At 36.5% G+C, this 20071-nt stretch overlaps 1 protein-coding gene across 20 annotated transcripts in view; it reads right to left on the bottom strand.

The window, feature by feature from the left end:
- The window catches only part of LOC130267280 (protocadherin gamma-A4-like), a 357909-nt gene that overhangs the window by 141575 nt on the left and 196263 nt on the right, over nucleotides 1-20071 (bottom strand). The window contains exon 1 of one of the 20 annotated variants that reach the window (XM_056516794.1): nucleotides 18437-18455. The exons of 17 other annotated variants lie outside the window; for them this stretch is intronic. In XM_056516794.1, the coding sequence (XP_056372769.1) occupies nucleotides 18437-18439 (3 nt within the window). In that variant the 5' untranslated portion in view covers nucleotides 18440-18455. Of the gene's footprint in view, nucleotides 1-766; nucleotides 3326-13434; nucleotides 13636-18436; nucleotides 18456-20071 lie in introns of those variants that run through there. 2 more of the 20 variants (XM_056516781.1, XM_056516762.1) reach the window with 2 other exon arrangements.

The following is a 20071-nucleotide window of genomic DNA, read 5'->3' as shown; positions in this document are numbered from 1 at the left end:
TGAAAGGCCATTGGACTTTTTGATAAATTAGTCCCAGCCACATCAAATACACCGCAAGGAAAACAGGGTAAAAAAAAACATGTACATGTACACACACATCATGATAAAATTCTCTCTTCATATTTTCATTTATGGCAGCACTACATATCAACCAGGTCTCATGGCAACCAAAACAGGGTACATAGAATGCATCATTCTCTAAAGCTTAACCTAAAGTTACCATCAGATAAGAAAATAGCTTGTTTACTTGCCTTTCTCACACTGTTTCTTTCTTATCAATGCATTTTAGAAAGACCATCCATACCACACTATATATATATGAAAATTATTAAGCTCTAGTAGACCTCATTTATCGAAACTAACTACTAAAACTGTTTTCCTTAGCAACCAATCATAATCCAGCTTGAAACCTGAACCTATATTGGTTGCAATAAGTTCAGTTTAAGAGTCCATTCCCACACCATATAACAGCAAAGGTAAGCTAGAGCAAAGTTATGACCAATAAAAAGAATGTAAATCGACCAGATTTCAAATAGCAAAAAGTTCATTTATAGTTTTACATATAGCTCATTTATAGCTCATTTATAGTTTTACATTTTTAAGAAAAGGTCATTTAATTCCAAGTTAAACTGCTTATTTTAAAGTTTCCTAATATCCTAATATCTGACATCTCTTTTAAACAAGGCTAAAAGCTTTATATATATTTCAAAGGATAAAAAATACGAAAAAATGTTTGGGCTTTTAACATAGGACACATACAACATACCTGTGATACAATATTTTCTGTTAGTGAAGAGTTCTTCAAACTTTCACTTCCCATCCCTGCGTCATCGGCATCTATTAAACTATCCACAGGAACATTGTGCTGAGGTTTAAGGAAAGCAAATTCCCTCTCACTTGGGTCCAGAGTTACACAAACATCATAAGAATATGGCAGAGGTAATGTTCCATTATTGAATAGTGAGGTAAATCGGGGATCAACTTGAGGATATAGACTTGTACTCATGGATCCAAAAGAAGAAGATTTTGACTCTTTGTACTTGGACACAACAGCAATAATCACAGTTAACGTGAAAAGGAAGGAGATCAATGCCAAGGCTATTACCAAGTAGAATTGTAGGTTGGATTGTGGCTCTATTTTACTTGGTTGACTGTTCAATTCAGGAAGAACTTGTTGGAAATTAACAGCAACCACAAGATTAAGAGTGACTGAAGCTGAGCGGGAGGGAATCTCATTGTCCTTTACTAGAACCACAATTCCATGTTTCATGATGTCTCTTTCTTGAAATACACGAGATGTCCTGATCTCCCCTGTTTGCTGGTCAATGGTGAAGAGTGATGGCTCTGAAGATTGTAAAAAGTAAGACAACCAGGCATTGTGTCCAGAGTCAGCATCCACTGCCACCACTTTAGATACTAAAGAACCCGGTTCAGAGTTCCAGGGAACCATCTCAAATGTTGAGCCATCGACCTCTGGTGATGGGTACAGAATGACTGGTGAGTTATCATTCTGGTCAACAACAGAAATTCTCAGCATGGTACTACCATTTAATGATGGTGATCCATTATCTCTGGCATTGATTCGGATGTTGAATTCCTTATGCTGCTCATAGTCAAATGACTGTTGTGCATAAATCACTCCTGTTACTGGATTAATAGATATATAGTTAGATAATAGAGTCTCTTCATTGTTTATACTGGAGAGTGAATAAAATACTTTAGCATTGTCTCCACTGTCCATATCTCTTGCTTGAATACTGAATATTGAAGATCCCTGTGCATTATTTTCTGGCACATATGCTGTGTAAGTCAATTTTTCAAAAGCTGGTGCATTGTCATTGACATCTGATACATCCAGTTGAATGATTGTTCTGGAGGTCAGTTCTGGAGACCCTTTATCAGAGGCTTGTATTGTGATGTTATAGGATGAAACCATTTCTCTATCCAGACTACTTTTCATCAAAATTTTATAGAAATTATTTGCTGATGAAACAACTTCAAAAGGAACGTTGCCTATAATAAGACATTGAATTTCTCCATTTTCTCCTGAATCATGATCACGGATTTCAAGTAGCGCTACCACTGTGCCCACTGCAGAGTCCTCAGCAACAGGGGTTGATATAGAAGTGATGTATATCTCAGGAGCATTGTCATTCTCATCTATTACTTCAATTAATACTTTGGCATGAGCTGCTAGGCCTCCTTCATCTTGCGCTTGTACAGAAATTTCATAATTTTTTGTTGCTTCATAATCTAAATTGCTTCTTGTTTTTATTTCTCCATTCTTTGGATCTATAATAAAGGTCTGAAGAACATTTTTTGCCATTGTACTAAATGAGTAAGTGATCTGTGCATTGACACCTTCATCTTCATCACTTGCACTGACTTGAAGAATTATAGAATTCACTGGTATATTTTCTTTCACAGATACTTTGTATACATTTTGTGTAAAGATGGGAGCATTATCATTGAAATCTGTAACAACCACCTTTATTATAGTTGTCCCTGTTTGTGTAGGATTTCCACCATCAAGAGCAGTTAAAATGAGTTCATATATATTTTGTGTTTCCCGGTCTAAGGATTTCTCAAGAATTAGCTCTGGAAATACACTGCCATCTATTCCTGTCTCTTCTCCCAATCTAAAATTCTCATTTGCACTGAGTCTGTATCTTATCTGAGAATTAATTCCTATATCCAGATCTTCTGCTTTTTGTAAAACAAATCTCCTTCCTGGGGAGGAGGCTTCACCCATTTCTATTTTGATTTGGTCATGCATAAATGTTGGAGGATTGTCATTTATATCCTGAATATTAATCTTCATATTGAAGACATTTAGAGGATTTTCCACCACAGCATCAAATGTAAGGACACAATCAGCTTCAGCCCCACACAATGTTTCCCTGTCTATCCTATCAGCAATGTATAGGTCTCCATTATCCAGATTTATTCTGAAATATTTTTCAGAAGTACGAGAAACAATTCTCAATTTCCGACTAGACAACTCATTAATTCTAAGTGCAAGATCCTTTGCTAGATTCCCAACAATAGATCCTTTCCTTAATTCTTCATTAATGGAATAATGAATCTGACCAGAGACTGAATGACACAGCCAAGAAAATAAGATAGAAATGGTTACTTGCCATCTGAGTCCTTGCATTGCTTGTCCTTCCTGCAGTTGTAATCCAGTCATCCTTCTTCTTACCATAAATTTAAGGGTAATATTCCTTGATATAATTATAATCCAGCAGAATAAATTGTAGAAAATAATCCCTCTTCTTTATGAGTCCTATACCAAGCACATCCTAGTCTGAACTGCTGTGTATTTCTTTTTGTAGTTAAACACTGTCTGCATCATGGAGGTGATTCTGGATTTGCAGAATATTTTCCTTATTGGTAAACAGCGGCGCTCTGAGGCGTAATTGAGGAACTGCAGCATCAATGTCTTAAATTCCTTTCTACTTTGTATTTATTGTGTTTCTGAATAGGAATGATAGGTGACATAGCCATGTTTTAAAAATTACTTGCTTAAATAGTTTTGTTACACACTTGAAGTTTAAGTTAACTGAGACCAAAGGAGTTTCTGGAGTATCTTATAAAACATAGATAAACTTGAATAAAGTTACTTATTATCCAAATTACAGACATTTAGAGAACCTCAAATGTTATGATATTGTGTTTAGATTTCTTTCAATTAAATCTATCATCCCCTCTAAGTTCTAAGCATAAACATAATTCATAATAGAACTATTGTTACAATTAATATATTGAATATATGGTTGTAACTGCTGTATATGTATTTCATTATAACATCTTTAAGCACTACAGTGGAGAGAGTGGAGGGATAGTGGGGAAAGTGTTAAAAATAGGGACAGGGTAAAGCACATTTCAGGTGTATAGCTCAGTCTTTTTCCTCAAAGAGCTGAAACACAACCCCCAAAGATATCTCTAAGAAAGTACAAACATGGTCATATCCTATTCCTATACATTTTCCATCACACTTTTACATACAGAAGTTATTAAACTATATCCCACTACATGTCTATCTAGAAACCTCACATCTGTATATGACAAATACTGTATATACATGTTCAAACACATGCAGGTTAACCAGAAATGTGATTACATCTTTGACTGCCTAGCTATTTAACCTATTCAATCCGTGACCGAGGTGACAGAGCTTAACTTAAAACAACTTAAAACATTTCTGACAATGCATGAGATAAACATTGTTATAGGCTCTGAAGTGAAGTCAGAATAATATAATGAAATCCACCCACCATGTAATATGCCAGCTATGAAAAATGATTTCATCAGGAATCAGTTCATAACATCATGCATAATATGGTATGGATAGTACAACAAGGTTCTTATCATGGGGAACTGTTGACATGTTATTTGATTCTCATTTGATTCATACAGAAATAAACATGCTGAAAACTTTTGTGTATATATGTAACACCACCTTTTGGCGAAGATGATGAACCAATGCGAAAAAGAAATGACATGTTGATTTTTTCTTTATATTTCTGCTCTTAAACTCCTATTGAAATCAATGGATGCTTTAGCATAGGACACCTACACAGACCGTGGCTCATAGAAAGCTACAGCACATTGCTACACACAGGTAAGGTTTTTGCCCATGTGCACATACTCTAATAATTACAGCTATCACCTCTTCATTCCCCTGATCACACAAAGTCTCTACCTGAACCATCTCATAGCTTTGAAGGTGGTGCAGGTTGGATTCCTCTACGAGACGTCAATTCAGTAAAACCTCTATAGTAGTTTTTTGTGTAAAATAAATTAGGCAAATCACAAAAACACATGGCTCTATGGTTTAAATTTAATGTCAGAGCATGTAACATTCTGTAATTCATATACTATACGACATATAACCTTTGCATGAAAGCGTGCTCTAAGATTTACACCATTCACCCAGCATACAAGGTAAATCTTATAACAATGGCTGAAAAACTGTATTCTATGTGGTTTGTGCTTTTACAGTATAACTCAGATCCATGGATACACCAACAGTAAGCCAATTTCGGCCTTGAGGACACAGTGGGGGAGATTTATCAAGACCTGTACAGAAGAAAAGTTGCAGAGTTGCCCATAGCAACCAATCAGATTGCTTCTTTCATTTTCCAGAGGCCTTTTCAAAAATGAAAGAAGCAATCTGATTGGTTGCTATGGGCAACTCAGCAACTTTTCCTCTGGACAGGGTTTTGATGAATCTCCCCCAGTGTCTTCATTTTTTCCTTCTCCCCTTTTAAGACTCATAACTCTTTTTCCATCCACAGAAAGATTTGTTTCTTTGCGTGACCAAATTTGACCATACTTTTTTAATGACATGTATGGTGAAACCAAAAATGTGTTATTTAGCAATTTTGCATTTTTTGTTTTTTTTTAGTTTTTACACAGTGCACTTTACGGTTAAACTAACAGATCATCTTTATTCTGTGGTCAGTATGATTAAAACGATACCCATGTTTACATAGTTCTATTATTGTATTACTTTTTAAACAAAATAAATAGTCTTAAAACTGTCCTATCCCGACCCCATGGCATTTTTTATTTTTCCATATGAAGGGCTGTACGACAGCTCATTTTTTTCATCGTGATCTGTAGTTTCTAGCTGTACCATATTTGTTTTGATGGGACTTTTTGATCACATTTTAGTGATTTTTCTCTGATAAATGATGAGGCCATTGCTATTGTATAGGAGTGTACAGGGAGATTGGTGCTTCACTGATACCATTGGCTCAGGCATCCGACATTTTAACTCATCTGACCCCCGCGATCTTACTGCATGCTCAGATGAGCATGACAAATATGTGCATAGTTGTGCACTCAGTACAATGGCACAGAGACATACATGTATGTCATGTGTCCTCTTGGGGTTAATAATGTATAGAGAAACAGTTTGACATATTTTTTGTTTTAACCACCCTAAGTGGCCAGAAGGGATTTCAGGAGTCCAATGGGAGTTCTGGTGAAAATATATTTTTCGGTCAGAGCAAGGCAGTATATAATGTTCACATCTGTGTACATAGTGTGGGAGCTGTGATGTTAATGCTCAACCCTGGATTTTATCTCCATTGTAAGCCATATACACCACAGATTTGCTTTCCTCATCAGATAGCTCAGTATTAGAGCCTCCTAGTACAGTATATTTCTTAAACAAAATGAAGGCCTCATTCTCACCTCACATACAGTAACTACATAAATAAAGTTCTCTGTCCCTTAGTTTTACCCCAGACAGTGGAGGATGCTCTATCTCTGTCTTAGAATAGATGACGGTTACTCAGACAGATTCCTATAGTCAATTGTATTTCCTCATAATCCTGACAGGAATTACATTCATTATGTTCCTTTTTTTTTTACCTCACATCTCTCGCTCCTCCCAGTTACTGTCTTGCTCCCTGTGGTTGATGGAAAATGTAGTTCTTTCTCCTGAATGTTTCTTCAGAAGGGAATGAGCTAACAAATAAAGAAGGATATTTATCAAGCTTTGTTAGGGTTTGTTCACAAGGAAATTTTGCAAGAAAAATGTCCTTGCTGGATTTCTCTGTGGATCTGCTAACTTCCTGCTCCATGGTAAATTTTCAATGGAATTGCGCTGCAAGGTGAAATCCTGACAGACATTCCTTGCATATTCTACCTTGCAATTCCATAGTGTGAATGAGTCCTTATAGTATGACTGTCTCTGTTGCCCACAGCAACTAATCAGAGTGTTTCCTATTTTTTTTTTTTTTTTGTTAGCAGCTTTCTCTAACATAGTTTGGCTATGCCATAGTCTGGTTCACTTTTTGCTGTGCACTCACCATATTTATCACATGTTATGCAAAAAGAAATTTGGCGCATGCACACTGGGGGAAAGTCATCAAAACTTGTGCAACAGAAAAGTCGACTGGTTGACATAGCAACCATTTAGATGACTTTTTTTCATTTTTTAAAAGGCCTCTGAAAATTCCCTCCCATGTTTACAGAGTAGAACAGTGTTTGCATTGGGGTTTTCTGGTGACTTGCACATCCCATAAGATTGTTGCTTATATTTTTCAGAGGCCTTTTTTTTTTTTTTTTATGAAAGAAGCATTCTGGTTGCTATGGGCAACTGCCACTCTTACTATACACGGGTTTTAAAATATCTTCCTCTAAGTCACACTAAGTCTGACCACATGGCAAAGAGTGTCTATACCAAGCAAAATTTCCTGTCATCATTATCACTAATGCTTCTGCACACAATTCATGAAAGGCAATGGGACTTTTTGAATAAATAAGATCCAGCCACATTAAATACAATGCAAGGAAAACATATGTATGTCACACACTATGATAAATTTTATTTATGCCATTATTGCATATCAACCAAGGATAAAAAAAAATGTCATGGTACCAAAGGCAGGGTACATAGAATGCAACATTCTCTAAAGCTTTGCCTAAAATCACCAAAAAAGATTCCTTTAATTACCTGTTTCTTTCTTATCAATTCTTGTAGAAAGACCATCCATATCGCACTATATATAACTAAGTCATTAAGCTCTAGTAGGCCTAATTTTTCAAAAGAAACATCTAATAATGTTTCCCTTTGCAACCAATTAATAATGCAGCTTGAAACCTGAACCCAGATTGGTTGCTATTGGAAACAAGGCTATTTTCCTCTATATATTCAGTTTAGGTGTCCATTACCGCAACTTGTCACAGCACCAGTCAGCTAGAGAAAGATTATCAACAATAACAATTATGTAAATCTACCAAATTCCAAATAGCAATATGGTAGATATCGCTCATTTATTGTTTTATATATTTGAGATTAGGTCATATAATTCCTAGCTACACTGCTTGTTATAAGTTCCCTGATATAATATTTTACTTCTTATAAACTCAAATTAGTCATGGTGTTATTCTATTAAACACTGTGCATTAAAGAGCATCCTCAGACTTTAATTGATTATTGTATGTTATGTGTAATTGTGGCTTCCTATTTACTGTAAAACATGAAAATTCAGCTTTTAGCCAGTTTTATATCTCCAAAAAAACTTATACTAAGGTGAATGCTTCAAAAAATATGTATGTTTATTTTTGAGGCCATAGTCAAAGCCTATGCTGGACATGATAAAATGACAGGCAGGCAGAACAAGATACTAGAAAATAACTATTTGACTTAATTGAGTTTATAGCCAACAAAAAAAATATTTGGGACTACAACCCTAGAAATTCTGTGTCTTTTGTTTACTAGTATTTCAGAGTAAGAAAAGATTGAGAAAGGTGACTGTTCTAAACAAGGCTAAATGCTTTAAATATTTTAACCTGTTAAGGACCCAAGACGTATGCATACGTTTTGGGACCCTGGTACTTAAGGACCAAGGACGTATGCATATGTCCTGAGTCATTCCTGTCTCCGCCACTCGCCGGCCAGAGATCGGAACCGGATGCCTGCTGAAATCGTTCAGCAGGCATCCAGGGCAAATGCCAAATGTCGGCGATTGCTGCAAATCACTGCTGAAATCACAACAGCGATCTGCGGCGATACCGGGCTGATCGGGTCTCTGAGACCCGACTGCCTGGTAATTTTGCATGATCCCGGTTGTCACAGACAGCCAGGACCATGCTGAAGTATAGGAGCAAGGTGGCAAGCCTGCCACCTCCTCCTATCCCCTATGATTCCTCGGTTAGCTAACCGACCAATCGCAGGGGGGGGGGGGGGTTACTTCCTCCCGCCCTGCCCGGCCCCTGGAAGTCCGGAGAGGACGTGAGGAAGATCGGAGGACGCGGTGTGGGACGGGGGAGTGCTGGGGCCTGGCCCCGGTACTTACCTCGTCCCTGAAGACCCGGATCCCGCACATGGTGCTCTCTCACTTTGGAGCACTGTCGTATTTCAAGGCAACAGTTTAGGGTCACATATGGGGTATCGCCGTACTCGGGAGAAATTACCTAACAAATTCTGGGGGCTTTTTCTCCTTTCACCCCTTATTAAAAGGTGAAGTTGGGGTCTACACCAGCATGTTAGTGTAAAAAAAAATGTTTTTTACACTAACATGCTGGTGTTGCCCTATACTTTTCATTTTGACAAGAGGTAAAAGGGAAAAAAGCCCCCCAAAATTTGTAATGCAGTTTCTCCTGACTATGGAGATACCCCATATGTGGGCATAAAGTGCTCTGGGGGCGCACAACAAGGCCCAGAAGGGAGAGACATTTGAGGTGATTTGCACAGGGGTGGCTGATTGTTACAGCGGTTTTAACAAACGCAAAAAAAAAAAAAACTCACATATGACCCCGTTTCGGAAACTACACCCCTCACAGAATGTAATGAGGGGTGCAGTGAGAATTTACACCCCACTGGTGTCTGACAGATCTTTGGAACAGTGGGCTGTGCAAATTAAAAATTTTGTACAGCACACTGTTCCAAAGATCTGACAGACACCATATTTTTTGCTGTCCTGGCACCATAGGGTCTTCCTAAATGTGACATGCTCCCCGAGCAAAAATGTGAAATACGTAAATATTTTTTTTACGTATGCAAAAGTCGTGAAACCCCTTTGGGGTATTAAGGCTCACTTTATTCCTTGTTACGTTCCTCAAGGGGTCTAGTTTACAAAATGGTATGCCATGTGTTTTTTTTTTTTGCTGTCCTGGCACCCTAGGGGCTTCCTAAATGCGACATGCCCCCGAGCAAAATTTGCTCTCAAAAAGCCAAATATGACTCCTTCTCTTTTGAGCATTGTAGTTCACTCGTAGTGCACTTCAGGTCAACTTATGGGGTACCTTCATACTCAGAAGAGATGGGGTTTCAAATTTTGGGGGGATTTTCTGCTATTAACCCTTGCGAAAATGTGAAATTTGGGGGGAAACACATTTTAGTGAATTTTTTTATTTTTTTTTACATATGCAAAAGTTGTGAAACACCTGTGGGTTATTAAGGCTCACTTAATTCCTTGTTACGTTCCTCAAGGGGTCTAATTTCCAAAATGGTATGGCATGTGTTTTTTTTGCTGTTCTGGCACCATAGGGACTTCCTAAATGCAACATGCCCCCCAAAAACCATTTCAGAAAAACGTACTCTCCAAAATTCCCTTGTCGCTCCTTCGCTTCTGAGCCCTCTACTGTGCCCGCCGAACACTTTACATATGAGGTATGTGCTTACTCTAGAGAAATTGGGCTACAAATATACAAGTATACATTTATACATTTTCTCCTTTTACCCCTTGTAAACATTTTAAAATTGGGTCTGCAAGAACATGCGAGTGTAAAAAATGAAGATTGGGAATTTTCTCCTTCACTTTGCTGCTATTCCTGTGAAACACCTAAAGGGTTAAAACGCTGACTGAATGTCATTTGGAATGCTTTGGGGGGTGCAGTTTTTATAATGGGGTAATTTGTGGGGTATTTCTAAGAAGAAGACCCTTCAAATCCACTTCAAACCTTAACTGGTCCCTGAAAAATAGTGAGTTTGAAAATTTTGTGAAAAATTGAACTTTGAAGCCCTCTGGTGTCTTCCAAAAGTAAAAAATTGTCAATTTTATGATGCAAACATAAAGTAGACATATTGTATATGTAAATAAAAATTTTTTGGGGGGGAATATCCATTTTCCTTACAAGCAGAGAGCTTCAAAGTTCGAAAAATGCTAAATTTTCAATTTTTTCATCAGATTTTGGGATTTTTCACCAAGAAAGGATGCAAGTTACCACAAAAATTTTCCACCATGTTAAAGTAGAATATGTCACGAAAAAACTATCTCGGAATCAGAATGATAACTAAAAGCATTCCAGAGTTATTAATGTTTAAGGTGACAGTGGTCAGATGTTCAAAAAACGCTCTGGTCCTAAGGTGTAAAATGGCCTGGTCCTTAAGGGGTTAAGGGATAAAAAATAACAAAAAAACATTTTTGCCTGCCAACATAGGACACATACAACTATGAAACATACCTGTGATATAACATTTTGTGTAGGTGATGAATTCTTTACATTTCCAATACCAGAGTCAAAACAGAGTCATCATCATTTTACAGGATAAATATATATCAAGTTTGGGCTGCCAACATAGGACATACATCTTTAAAACATACCTGTGATAAAGGAATTTCTGAAGGTGAAGAGTTTTTTAAACTTTCACTTCCCATCCCCGAGTCATCAGCATCTATTAGACTATCCACAGGAACATTGTGCTGAGGTTTAAGGAAAGCAAATTCCCTCTCACTTGGGTCCAAAGTTACACAAACATCATAGGAATATGGCAGAGGTAATGTTCCATTGTTGAATAGAGAGGTAAATCTGGGATCAACCTGAGGATATAGACTTGTACTCATGGATCCAAATGAAGATGAAGATTTTGACTCTTTGTACTTGGAAACAACTGCGATAATCACGGTCAACATGAATAGAAATGAAATCAATGCCAAGGCTATTACCAAGTAAAATTGTAGGTTGGATTGTGGCTCTATTTTACTTGGTTGACTGTTCAATTCAGGAAGAACTTGTTGGAAATTAACAGCAACCACAAGATTAAGAGTGACTGAAGCTGAGCGGGAAGGAATCCCATTGTCTTTTACTAGAACCACAATTCTGTGTTTCATGATGTCTCTTTCTTGAAATACACGAGATGTCCTGACCTCCCCTGTTTGATGGTCAATGGTAAAGAGTGATGGCTCAGAAGATTGTAAAAGGTAAGACAACCAGGCATTGTGTCCAGAGTCAGCATCCACTGCCACTACTTTAGATATTAAAGAACCAGGTTCAAAGTTGAAAGGAACCATCTCAAATGTTAAGCTATCGACCTCTGGTGATGGGTACAGAATGACTGGTGAGTTATCATTCTGGTCAACTACAGAAATTATCAGTGTGGTACTACCATTTAATGATGGTGATCCATTATCTCTGGCATTGATTTGAATGTTGAATTCCTTATGCTGCTCATAGTCAAATGACTGTTGTGCATAAATCACTCCTGTTACTGGATTAATAGATATATAGTTAGATAATGGAGTCTCCTCATTGTTTCTACTGGATAGTGAATAAAATACTTTAGCGTTGTTTCCACTGTCCATATCTCTTGCTTGAATACTGAATATTGAAGATCCCTGTGCATTATTTTCTGGTACATATGCAGTGTACATCAATTTCTCAAAAGCTGGTGCATTGTCATTGACATCTGATACATCCAGATGAATGAGTATTCTAGAGGTCAGTTCTGGATACCCTTTATCAGAAGCTTGTACTGTGATGTTGTAGGCTGATACCTTTTCTCTATCCAGACTACTTTTCATCACAATTTTATAGAAATTACTTGCTGATGACACTACATGAAAAGGGACGTCACCTATAATAAGACATTGAACTTCACCATTTTCTCCGGAATCATGATCACGGATTTCAAGTAGCGCTACCACTGTGCCCACTGCAGAGTCTTCAGCAACTGGGGTCGATATTGAAGCAATGGATATCTTAGGAACATTGTCATTCTCATCTATTACTTCTATTAATACTTTGGCATGAGCTGCTAGGCCTCCTCCATCTTGTACTTGCACAGAAATTTCATAATTCTTTGTTAATTCATAATCTAAATGGCTTCTTGTTTTTATTTCTCCATTCATTGGATCTATAATAAAGGTCTTTAGAATATCATTTGCCATTGTACTAAATGAGTAAGTGATCTGTGCATTGACACCTGCATCTTTATCACTTGCACTGACTTGAAGTATTGTATAATTCACTGGTATATTTTCTTTCAGAGATACTTTGTATACATTTTGTGTAAAGATGGGAGCATTATCATTAAAATCTGTAACAACCACCTTTATGATAGTTGTCCCTGTTTGTATGGGATTTCCACCATCAAGAGCAGTTAATATAAGTTCATGCATATTTTCTGTCTCCCTATCTAAGGATTTCTCTAGAATTAGCTCTGGAAATACACTGCCATCCATTCCTGTCTCTTCTCCCAATCTAAAATTCTCATTTGCACTGAGTCTGTAGCTTATCAGAGAATTAATTCCTATATCCAGATCTTCTGCTTTTTGTAAAACAAATCTCCTTCCTAGGGAGGAGGATTCACCCATTTCTATTTTTATTTGGTCATGCATAAATGTAGGAGGATTGTCATTTATATCCTGAATATTAATCTTTATATTAAAGACATTTAGAGGATTTTCCACCAAAGCATCAAATGTAAGGACACAGTCATCTGCAGTCCTACACAATGTCTCCCTGTCTATCCTATCAGCAATGTATAGGTTTCCATTATCCAGGTTTATACTGAAATATTTTTCAGAAACAATTCTCAATTTACGGTTAGTCAACTCATTAATTCTTAGTGCAAGATCCTTTGCTAGATTCCCAACAATAGATCCTTTTCTTAATTCTTCATTAATGGAATAATGAATCTGACCAGAGACTGAATGACACAGCCAGGAAAATAAGAAGGGAAATATTACTTGCCATCTGAGTCCTTGCTTTTTTTGTCCTTCCTGCAGTTGTAATCCGGTCATCCTTCTTACCAGAAATAAAAGGCTCAAATTCCTTGATATAATTATAATCCAGCAGAATAAATTGTAGAAAATAATCCCTCTTCTTTATGAGTCCTGTACCCAGCAGATCTTTGTCTGAAATGCTGTGTATTTCCATATGTAGTTAAACACTGTCTGTAGGATGGAGGTGATTCTGGATTTGCAGAATATTTTCCTTATTGGTGAACAGCGGCGCTCTGAGGCGTATGTAAGGAACTGCAGCATCAGTGTATTAAATTTATTTTTACCAAGTATTTCTTGTGTTTTTCAAATACAGAAATGACAGATGACATAGTTATGTTTTAAAATCACTGGTTGAAGCTTAAATGAACTGAGACCAAAATGTTTTTTTTAAGTATCTAACATTATAAAACATAGATACACTTAAATATTGTTACTAATATTCTAAAATACTGACATTAAGAGAACCTCAGATTTCTATGGCCTTGTGTTTATTGGTTTTAATTAAATCTTTCATACCTTGTAAGTTCTGAAAGTAATGATAGCTAACAATAGAAATATTGTTGTAGACAATTTATGGAACTCATATAAAGGGAATCAACAGAGTAAAGAAGGATAGGATATTTAAAGGAAGAAAAAAACTACTAAAAAAAAGGGCATAGTTTTAAATTAGAGGGTCAAAGGTTTATGCACTAATATCAGAAAGTATTACTTTACTGAAAAAATTGTGGATGCATGGAATAACCTTCCTATTAAAGTGGTAGCTGCAAATACACTCAAGGTATTTAAACATGTCTGGGATAGGCATAAGATATTATCCATATAAAATAGGGCCAGAGACTATTCAAAGTATTCAGAATATTGGGCACACTAGATGGGCCAAATGGTTCTTTTCTGCCAACACATTCTATTTTTCTTTTTCTCCTGCTGCTTTTTATACACAGGTGTGGATTAACATGTTCAAACCTGTATAATAAGTGGGAACTTAGATATTAATGCTCAGCCCTGGATATTAACCACATTGTAAGTTCTATATACACACCACACATCTTCTTCTCCCATCGCTTCACTTAGCTCAGTATTAGAGGCACCTTTTTCAGTATAACTCAGTCTGTTTACAGTCTGAACCTCCATTCACACCATGTTTGGGGCATTAGGCTGCTGAATCAAGTGGCATAATCTCTGCGGGACCTGTGCCATACCCCATTAATTTCCATAAGGCAGGCATTACAATAACTATCTTCAACAATAACAATCTTCTTAACTGTTTGATAATACAAGTTTTTTGTTTACTAGTATTTCAGAGTAAGAAAAACAGAAACTTAACTGCTCTGTAAAAGCTAACAGCTTTGCATATTTTACAGGATAAATAACTATATATATATATATATATATATATATATATATATATATATGTATATAGATGTTTGGGCCGCCAACATAGGACACATACAACTATAAAACATATCTTAGCTCAGTATTAGAGGCACCTTTTTCAGTATAACTCAGTCTGTATACCGTCTGAACCTACATTCACACCATGTTTGGGGCATAAGGCAGCTGGGACCCTTGCGATCTCCAGCCCAGCACTTCAGTCATCTGATACACGTAGCGAACTCTGCTATGTGCTGGTTTACGAGCGATCACAGCCATCACGTCCCCTCCCGTAGACATTAAAAGAGGGGGGGGTGACGACCCTGACTGCCTGAAGCCTAGCACAGACGGTTTTCTGAACAGAAATGTTCAGAAACCTCAAAGCTAGAAGAAGTTCCATAAGAAAATAAGGTTAGTGAGCATTTATATACTTTATAGACAATTGTAAATATTTGTTTCCTTTTATGTAATTGTTACATTACAATAAGGGATATGATAAGAACTCTTAATACTCAAGGCAAGGTATATAGAATGCATGACACTGTGACCATCAGATGACAAGTCATTCCTTTAATTGCCTTACGTAAGCTGTTTCAATTCCATTTATTCTTGTAGACAGACCATCCATACCGCACTATATGTCAAAATCATTCAGCTCTGTTAGGCCTCATTTATCTAAATTAACAACCAATAACAAAGCAGCATTTAGTTTATCCTAACAGCCACAGAAACTCAAATAATTCAGGGTGTTATTCTATTGAACAACATGAAGGACAACCCTCAAATTTTATTTGATAATCATTTAACCACTTTGTGCAAAACATGAAAAATCTCCTTTTATCCAGTTCCAATGAGCTCTATAGCTCCCAAAACTTGTCTTAAGTTGAATGCTTCTATTTCTGAGAATATCTAACATCATCTTCTAGGCCCCAGCCAAAGCCTATGCTATCAAAGACATCATGACCATAAGGCAGGAAGAACAATACCTATCTTCTACATAACTGTTTGACAATATAGGTTCTGGGTCTTTTGTTTAACAGTGTTTCAGATGAAGAAAAAACTGAGAAACTTAACTGCTCTCTATAAGGCTAACAGCATTGCATTTTACAAGATAAATATATAAATATATAAATATATATATATATATATATATATATATATATATATTTATATATATATATATTTGGGCTGCCAACATAGGACATAAATCTATAAAACATACCTGTGATATAGGAATTTCTGAAGGTGAAGAGTTTTTTAAACTTTCACTTCCCATCCCCGAGTCATCAGCATCTATTAGACTATCCACAGGAACATTGTCCTGAGGTTTAAGGAAAGCAAATTCCCTCTCACTTGGGTCCAAAGTTACACAAACATCATAGGAATATGGCAGAGGTAATGTTCCATTATTGAATAGGGAGGTAAATCGTGGATCAACCTGAGGATATAGACTTGTACTCATGGATCCAAATGAAGTAGAAGTTTTAGACTCTTTATACTTGGAGACAACTGTGATAATCACAGTCAACATGAAGAGAAAGGAGATCAATGCCAAGGCTATTACCAAGTAGAATTGTAGGTTGGATTGTGGCTCTATTTTACTTGGCTGACTGTTTAATTCAGGAAGAACTTGTTGGAAATTAACAGCAACCACAAGATTAAGAGTGACTGAAGCTGAGCGGGATGGAATCCCATTGTCTTTTACTAGAACCAAAATTCTGTGTTTCATGATGTCTCTTTCTTGAAATACACGAGATGTCCTGATCTCCCCTGTTTGCTGGTCAATGGTGAAGAGTGATGGCTCTGAAGATTGTAAAAAGTAAGACAACCAGGCATTGTGTCCAGAGTCAGCATCCACTGCCACCACTTTAGATACTAAAGAACCCGGTTCAGAGTTCCAAGGAACCATCTCAAATGTTGAGCTATCAACCTCTGGTGATGGGTACAGAATGACTGGTGAGTTATCATTCTGGTCAACAACAGAAATTCTCAGCATTGTACTACCATTTAATGATGGTGATCCATTATCTCTGGCATTCATTCGGATGTTGAATTCCTTATGCTGCTCATAGTCAAATGATTGTTGTGCATAAATCACTCCTGTTACTGGATTAATAGATACATAGGTAGACAATGGAGTCTCCTCATTGTTTAAACTGGAGAGTGAATAAAATACTTTAGCGTTGTCTCCACTGTCCATATCTCTTGCTTGAATACTGAATATTGAAGATCCCTGTGCATTATTTTCTGGAACACATGCAGTGTAAGTCAATTTTTCAAATGCTGGTGCATTGTCATTGACATCTGATACATTCAGTTTAATGATTGTTCTGGAGGTCAGTTCTGGAGACCCTTTATCAGAGGCTTGTATTGTAATGTTATAGGCTGAAACCTTTTCTCTATCCAGACTACTTTTCATCAATATTTTATAGAAGTTATTCGCTGATGACACAACTTGAAACGGAACGTCACCTATAATAAGACATTGAATTTCTCCATTTTCTCCTGAATCATGATCACGGATTTCAAGTAGCGCTACCACTGTGCCCACTGCAGAGTCCTCAGCAACAGGGGTCGATATTGAAGTGATAGATATCTCAGGAGCATTGTCATTCTCATCTATTACTTCTACTAATACTTTGGCATGAGCTGCTAGGCCGCCTCCATCTTTTGCTTGTATTGAAATTTCATAATTTTTGGTTGCTTCATAATCTAAATGGCTTCTTGTTTTTATTTCTCCATTCTTTGGATCTATAATATAAGTCTGAAGAATATTTGTTGCCATTGTACTAAATGAGTAAGTGATCTGTGCATTGACACCTTCATCTTCATCACTTGCATTGACATGAAGAATTGTAGAATTCACTGGTATATTTTCTTTCACAGATACTTTGTATACATTTTGTGTAAAGATAGGAGAATTATCATTAAAATCTGTAACAACCACCTTTATTATAGTTGTCCCTGTTTGTATGGGATTTCCACCATCAATAGCAGTTAAAATGAGTTCATACATATTTTCTGTTTCCCGATCTAAGGATTTCTCTAGAATTAGCTCTGGAAATACACTGCCATCCATTCCTGTCTCTTCTCCCAATCTAAAATTCTCATTTGCACTGAGTCTGTAGCTTATCTGAGAATTAATTCCCATATCCAGATCTTCTGCTTTCTGTAAAGCAAACCTTCTGCCAGAGGAGGAGTATTCACTGATTTCTATTTTTATTTGGTCATGCATAAATGTAGGAGGATTGTCATTTAGATCCTTAATATTAATCTTTATGTTGAAGACATTTAGAGGATTTTCCACCACAGCATCAAATGTAAGGACACAGTCAGCTTCAGTCCCACACAATGTCTCCCTGTCTATCCTATCAGCAATATATAGGTCTCCATTATCCAGATTTATGCTGAAATATTTCTTAGAAACACGAGAAGCAATTCTCAGTTTCCGGTTAGACAACTCATTAATTCTAAGTGCAAGATCCTTTGCTAGATTCCCAACAACAGATCCTTTTCTTAATTCTTCATTAATGGAATAATGAATCTGACCAGAGACTGAATGACACAGCCAGGAAAATAAGAAGATAAATATTACTTGCCATCTGAGTCCTTGCATTGCTTGTCCCTCCTGCAGTTGAAAATCAGCCATCCTTCTTCTTACCAGAAATATAAGGGTAATATTCCTTTATATAATTATAATTTAGCAGAAAAAATTGTAGAAAATAATCCCTCTTCTTTACACGTCCTATACCCAACACATCCTGGTCTAAAATGCTGTGTATTTCTTCTTGTAGTTAAACACTGTCTGCATCATGGAGGTGATTCTGGATTTGCAGAATATTTTCCTTATTGGTGAACAGCGGCGCTCTGAGGCGTAAGTAAGGAACTGCAGCATCAATGTCTTAAATTAATTTCTACTTCTTATTCATTGTGTTTCTGAATATAGGAATGATAGGTGACATAGCCATGTTTTAAAAATTACTTGCTTAAATAGTTTTGTTACACACTTGAAGTTTAAGTTAACTGAGACCAAATGAGTTTCTGGAGTATCTTATAAAACATAGATAAACTTAAATAAAGTTACTTATCCAAATGACAGACATTTAGAGAACCTCAACTTTTATGATATTGTATTTAAATAGCTTTGAAATAAATCTATCATCATCTATAAGTTCTAAACATAAACATAATTCATGATAGAAATATTGTTATAATCAATATATGGAATATATGATTGTAACTGCCCTTTATGTATTTCATTATAACATCTTTTAGCATTACAGTAGAGAGATTGGAGGGATAGTGGGGACATTTTTTAAAATAAGGACAGAGTAAAGCACATTTAAGGTGTATAGCTCAGTCTTGTCCTTCAAAGAGCTGAAACACAACGCCCACATATGTTTCTACAAAAATAGTTATATCCTATGCCTATACATTTTCCTTCACACTTTTACATAAGTTATTATACTATACCACACTACCCCACATCTGCATCAGACAAATACTGTATACACATGTTCAAACATGTGTATGTAAACATTAATTTAGATTTAATCTTTGACTGCCTAGCTATTTAACCTATTCAATCCATGACCTAAGTGACAGAACTTAACTTCAATTTTTAAACATTTTGACAATGTATGAGATAAACATTGTTATAGGCTCTGAAGTGAAGCAAATCAAGAATTATACAATGACATCCACCCACCATGCAATGTGCAGGCTATGCAAAATGATTTCACTAGGAATCAGTTCATAGCATCATGTATAATATGGTTTGGATAGTACAACAAGGTTCTCATCATGGTGAACTGTTGACGTTCTAATTTGACACACACAAATAAACATGCTGAAACCTTCCGTGTATATATCTAACAACCTCTTTTGGCGAAGATGATGAACCATGCGAAAAAGAAATGACATGTTGATTCTTACTTTATATTTCTGCTCTTAAACTTCCATTAATATCAATGGATGCTTTAGCATCGGACACCTACACAGACCGTGGCTCATAGAAAGCTACAGCACATTGCTACACACAGGTAAGGTTTTTGCCCATGTGCACATACTCTAATAATTACAGCTATCACCTCTTCATTCTTCTGATCACACAAAGTCTCTACCTGAACCTTCTCGAAGCTTTGAAGGTGGTGCAGGTTGGATTCCTTCACTAGGTATCAATTCAGTAAAACCTCTACACCCTGTCAGAAGTTTTTCATTATAAAATAATTGTG

The sequence above is a fragment of the Hyla sarda genome, chromosome 4 (assembly GCF_029499605.1).
Source record: "Hyla sarda isolate aHylSar1 chromosome 4, aHylSar1.hap1, whole genome shotgun sequence".
Classification (NCBI taxonomy): Eukaryota; Metazoa; Chordata; class Amphibia; order Anura; family Hylidae; genus Hyla; species Hyla sarda.
Note: the sequence above shows the minus strand (reverse complement) of the source record. Positions and strands in the feature narration are given on the sequence as shown.